The 6069-nt window shown below is 34.9% G+C and overlaps 1 protein-coding gene across 6 annotated transcripts; it reads right to left on the reverse strand.

The window, feature by feature from the left end:
- Positions 1-1455: 1455 nt before the first annotated feature.
- On the reverse strand, positions 1456-5329 carry LOC107851109 (F-box/kelch-repeat protein SKIP11). Of its 6 annotated transcripts, none has more exons than XR_007055736.1 (3): positions 4954-5202; positions 2666-4072; positions 1456-2010 (listed from the first exon to the last, which is right to left on the reverse strand). XR_007055736.1 is itself a non-coding variant. In XM_016696025.2 (2 exons), exon 2 carries the CDS (start codon positions 4055-4057, stop codon positions 2741-2743), a length of 1317 nt encoding a protein of 438 aa, XP_016551511.2. In that variant the 5' UTR covers positions 4058-4072; positions 4979-5329; the 3' UTR covers positions 2246-2740. The 6 variants fall into 6 exon arrangements, 2 of the variants coding, with proteins under 2 accessions (XP_016551511.2, XP_047268951.1); XR_007055735.1 differs by having other exon boundaries at positions 1456-2005; positions 4979-5194; XR_001668889.2 differs by having other exon boundaries at positions 4979-5194.
- Between the last annotated feature and the right edge of the window lie 740 nt (positions 5330-6069).

The following is a 6069-nucleotide window of genomic DNA, read 5'->3' on the forward strand; positions in this document are numbered from 1 at the left end:
GTTATCCCATCATTTTGGTTGTATAATAATCCAATCATAATTTATCTTTGAGATTAATGACAACTCTTCACACACACGTTTTTCAACAAGTTGTTTCTTTAATTCTGTTATAGAGGATACTTTGAATATTGTTGTGCTTCTAGTGCAGAGTTATACATATTAAGAAGTTTAATTTGATTTTTTCTGCTTCTCCGTTGAATTTAATTTCACGTGGCACTGGCTAATCTGGATAGCAGTCACTGTCTAATCTGCTTCTTTGTTCATATCATTTCTGTTTATAGCACTTCAATACTCAATAAGCAGAGTTGGATATCTTCAAATGCGTGAGAAATTTTTAACCCTCTGTGCTACAATTGAAACTTCCAACATCTAAGTTGGTGGTTAAGGGCTGAGTCTGGATAGTCAGAAATTCCTTCAATTTATGAAGGACATTGGCACATAATTGGACAAATACGCGTGAATTTGATATATTGGCATATAACTGAACATAAAAAAAATCATAGGAATGCACACATAAATATAATTAAGCTAAATAAGGTAAAATGTATGTTTATAAACAAACAATATATTCTAACAAAGAATGCAATGCATATTATTTTTAGTATCACAAACAAAACAACCACTAAAAAAAATAAAATCAGGATAATTAATCCCAACATAACTTGTCTTCAAACCAAACAACCCCTAAGTTATTGGTAATCCTGCTATCACAGGGTAAAAGGATGAGAATTTAACTTTAACTTGAAATTATAATTTTAAATTTTCAAATTCACCTCAAAGGTAAAATTTCAACTTCAAATCTTTTAAAATTTAAAACTTGATCCATAATTTTAGATTTTATAAAAAAGAAAAATAAACCTTTGTTACAAAAGTTATTACCCGATTCCCACCTTGCCAACCCTACTTTTCCCCACCCATAAAACACACCCAAAAATCGAGTGGGGATATTGCAAGTAATCCTTTGTTAATCTTTAATTTAGTAATTTTTGTTAAGTCAGATTGTATAATAATTGGGGGAATGATAACTGAAATACCGTCAGCGTGAGTTATAACACGTTCTGCTAAGATCATTAAACAAGAAGAAACACAACTCTTTCGCTAACGAAAACACTTAAAAGAAGCCCCAAAGTGGAGACAATCCCCATAACAAAGGCCAGGTTGCTTGGACCCTTCAAAAATACTGATGTGTGTGTCAAACGCTCCAAAAATAGTGTATTTTTAGAAGATCCGGCATGGGCATGGCAATATTTTTGGAGAGTACGTAGACAATGGGGAAGGAAAATCGGGCTATTTTTCTAATTTTGGCATCAGCAAAGGAGGTTGAATATTTAAGAAAAGGGCAGACTTGTAATACACAAAAGAAAGTTCAAACACTTGAGAGGACACATTTTCATTTCAGAAAATAGAAAGATGTGAGCAACAGTTGGAGATTACTTGATTTTTCTCTGATCCAAGTTATGCAATTTCACAAGATTTTAGGATTCATAATATGCATGTACACATACATGACGGTCACGATAAGTCTAACTAATGGCAACTGGAACCAAGAGTTGAATCGACTTTCACTAATCTGAGCAAGATAATCTACACTGGAGTAAACATCTTTTCGAGGATCTAACACAGGCATATGATACCCCAACATGTTCAAGAAAAACCTGCCGTCAGGACATGTACCTCATCTTTGCCAGTCAGGACAAAACTCAGGTGTCTATTAACCACAAGTTCACAACCATAGGCATCAAAAAGAAATAAATGGGTAATAACGGTTTGCTTAGTTTTTCACATGTAGGCATTCACATTTGCATCTTTTTACCTCTATCTATCCATTTTATGACTTGTACAGGCAAGCATAGTCGAACTTTGAAACACGAAGGTAGAATCCGCAGAAAGGGCCAAGTTCCCTGCCAATTATGAATGAATCCAGACAGCTACCCGGTAAGCTTAAATGACAACTGCTAGCCAGCTTGTCATTCAAATTCCAAATCAGGTTAACCTTTTATAAGAGCTGGCCTACCATATACGAACACACATTCATTACACCGCAAAAAAAAAAGATGTAGTTAATGTTAAAACCATTTGATTGGTGCATAAATCTTTTTCCAATTACTTCTTTCACATATCAAAACCATAACTTATCATTATGAATCAGATATTGAAAAAACATGTCTTTAATGCACTATTGTCACAATAAAATGAATAAAGCTCAAAATAACATAAACTGAAACTGAAAGTAGAAACAAAGAGGTGCTAAAGTACCAATAATTTCAAAAGTAATCTTAATTTGTAGCCTGTCAACACGAATAAATGTATTTGGTACATAAACCGAGATGTCAAATGAACATCACTACAGAACCCTATTTTTCTTCCTCAACAATGTCAAGAAAAATAAGGATGACAGCAAAACTAAAAAGACTACCCTGTATGATTTTTCCTGAGAAGCTTTAGGAAAACCAAAATCTTTCACTATATTGCTCCCTTCTTCAAGTTATTATTTTACCTCTGCGGTCACCTTTGGAATTTATGCAATTGAAAATGGGCGAAGATAAAATTGTACTCATGACCAACCTTCTAAAGAACATAATTCTGTTGAATATGGGGTATAGTTTGGTAATCTGAAAAGACAAAAACAGAAGAATTCAAAAGAGAAAAGGTTGGGATAAATTACCAATTGGCAAGAATCCTGTTCTCCAGAAACCAATTCTGTATCTACTAGCAAAAATCACTGCTATAGTACACATGATCAGCAACCCATGACAGCACAATTATACACAAAGCTACCAGATCGCTTTTGTCCAAGCAAGTTCCAATGAGGTGGTCCTTCACTTGGAATCCATGAATTAACTTCGATATGCCCTTCATCCATGGTTCTAGGCCCTCCAATTACAATTAGCCTATCACCACAAGCCCTAAAAGCCAAACCCCAACCATTCATCGAAGCTGCTCTTTCAGGTAATCTTCCTACGGTAGCCCATGCTTTATTTTGCTTGTCATACTTCCTCACCTCCATGTCAGCATAATCAGCAGCATACAAATCATTATTTACCACAGCCACCAAAGGAGGCGCTTCAGATGCAGCAGGTGTATCGCCCCTAGCTCGGACAGGAGACATGCTCGAAATTTCAGTCCATTTTCCTGTTACCAGATCATATTCCTCTCCACAGGTCAATAGCTTTGACTCTGTTCCTCCAATGCCTCCAATTACATAGAACTTTTTGTCCATAAATACTGCAGAACACATCTTACGCTGCTTGTTCATGCTTGGTAAAGTCTTCCACGTTCCCGTCTCTGAACTGTAAAGTTCTGCTGATTTAAGGATATTTCCCTGTGAGTCACAACCACCAGCTAGAATGGCAATCTCCCCAAGGCTGGCAGAGCCAAACAAACACCTTGGTGCATTCATTTGCATTCCAGATGACCAAGTGTTTGTTAGTATACTGTAACGATAAATGGCATGCGACAAAATCTCCTTTCCAAACACAAGAAGCTCTGTGCCAACTGCAAGAGACTCCTTATCTGAGAACACAAAGCATTCATTGGGATTCATTGATGGTAGATGCATCCAACGGCAACGACTGGGGTCAAAAGCTTCCCATTCAAGTAGCTGGCAAGAGAAGTAAACCCAATGCTCAACCTTACCATATTGACGCCGCAGTCTGTAAAGCTCGCCACTCCTAATTAATGAGCGAAAGCTATGATTCAAAGATGCAATAGTGCCATAATCAGACCTAGAGCAACGAATAAGAGAACTAATGGAGTTGTCTCGGCCAATGGAAGGAATAAGAGAGCTAGAATCAGAATTATCGGCAGCATGACACTGATTACCAGCATGGTCATTTGGTGATACTGAAGCATCACCTAATGATAGAGCAACTTCTCTATTGACAGAATCAGATCGCTTTGGCAACTTGCGTTGCACAACTTCATTCTCCTGATTATTTACCAATGGCCTTTTACTGTGCTGAACTTCAACCGTATCAAGGCTGTAATTCATGCAGGCTGACCAGTTGCTTTCTCTAGGAAAATCCCGTGGAACCAAACAAGACCGGTCTTCCAACATGTTTCAAGGTTCAACCTAAAGAATTCCCAATAAGAATTCATTAAAACAAAGACAGAAACCTATTGAATTCTAAGAAACCTAACAGAGAACTGAACAACAAGATTCTCCCTCTTCAAAGAACAAGAAAGGAAATCTCTAACTTTATTTTCATAGACATCAATTCATCCCAAAATAAAGCAATCCCAGTAAAGCCAATATCTTATAATGAATAAGTCAATCCATATTACACAAATGCAAGGAATAGTCATGGGAAAAAGATAAAATTAAATTTATGACCACACTCGTTTGAAAATCCAGATAAACTGACTCATACAAAGACTTGTTTCTTCAATACACATCATAACTGCAGAAGCCAGTAAACCCTCAAAGACAATCGAATTCTTCACCTCAAAGCTGAAGATTTTCAATCAAATGAGCATGCAAGAAAAAAGAATAACAATCCATATTATGCAGCTTCTTAAAAAGATTCATTTTCAATAAATACAATAACTGAAGACAATTGAACAAAAATTACATACTTGGCATCAAAACAAACTCAAAGCAACAATCCAGATAAGTAACTTCCACAAAGATTCAATTTTTTCAATACATAAGGTAATTGATGAAATCAGTAGACCCTCCAAGATAATTAAACATGCCCAATCTGAAACTTTGGATCAGCTGAGCATGCACGAATTATCCAATAAGCACCAGATCTCTTATTTCAGATTAGATAACATCATTAATTGAAACCAAAAACTCCAATTTTGCATAGATTTCAATCACAGTAACTCCATTAGATCTCTTTACCGTGCTTACCAAATTAAAGGCATCACTTGCAATATAAAAAATAGTAACAGAAAAAGCTAAAATAACAAAAAGAGGAAGAAACTCCAAACATATTAGAAGGAACTTACGAATTGGATAAGAAGAAAGGAGTACCTTATTGGATTATGTGACAAAGAACAATATGTTCTCTCTTTTCTATGTATACATCATCAAGTTAAAATTCTACCGTGTGTTTGTGTTTTTTCTTTTGTGATTGTGGGTTTCAGCTATAAGTTTTTCCTCTGGATTATCTGTGCAATCAAAGTAGACTTTGGCTTCTGCATTGGGGCATGCCCCTTTTCTCTCTCTTCCACACTATGTTGTGTCAATTAACTAAATAAATATATACAAAGGAAAAAATTAAGAAGATATTACTGTTCATTTTGCATAAAAGTTGTTTACATAATTAAACAGGACAGCTGGACATGTGCTTATGCATATGCTTCTTTTCCCCATTATGTGTGTAAAACAGAGAGTAAAGAGAATGATAATTATATGGCCCATGGACAGCCCTAAACTTGGCACGATATTTTACTTTGACATCTTAAATGAATCTTGTTAACTTTTGACACCTCAAGTAATTTTAAAATGTGTTATTTTGACACTGTTTTTTGAATCAGCAAAAATCCTGTGCTACACGCACTGAAAGCGCATTCGAGGAGCATTTTTATTAATTTTTCATCTTGCTTCTCTTTCTTCCTCATTCTTTCTCCTTTTCCCTCCATTTTTTTTCTTTACAAGCTTCCATTATTAAGGAATTCATTTTCTTCACCGTTAATTTTAATTTTTGATATTAATGTATTCTTCTCCTTCATTTCTCAAACTTTTGATAAATTTTAATAATATTTTATTGAGTTATACTATTAATTTTACTCTTTTTCAATTTTAATTTGATCCAAAAGACAATTTTTCCACCATGAACAATACACACTATGAACAACAACAATAAACACCATGAACACCAAATAATACTCCTTTCATTAATCAACGAAACACACCCACTGTTATTAATAACACTTAGATTTTTCCTAAATATATATTATTAACATAATTTAAATTGTGCATACCCATATACTTTTCTTAAAATTTCAACAAAATGGCATCAACTACTTAATGGCTGTAGGAATTTTTTTTAACGCAACATGATATGTAAACCAAAATACATAAGATGTCTCCGGTGAGCTTTGTGTGCACGTTTTCGGTAA

Source organism: Capsicum annuum, chromosome 5, assembly GCF_002878395.1.
Source record: "Capsicum annuum cultivar UCD-10X-F1 chromosome 5, UCD10Xv1.1, whole genome shotgun sequence".
In the NCBI taxonomy this organism is placed as follows: Eukaryota; Viridiplantae; Streptophyta; class Magnoliopsida; order Solanales; family Solanaceae; genus Capsicum; species Capsicum annuum.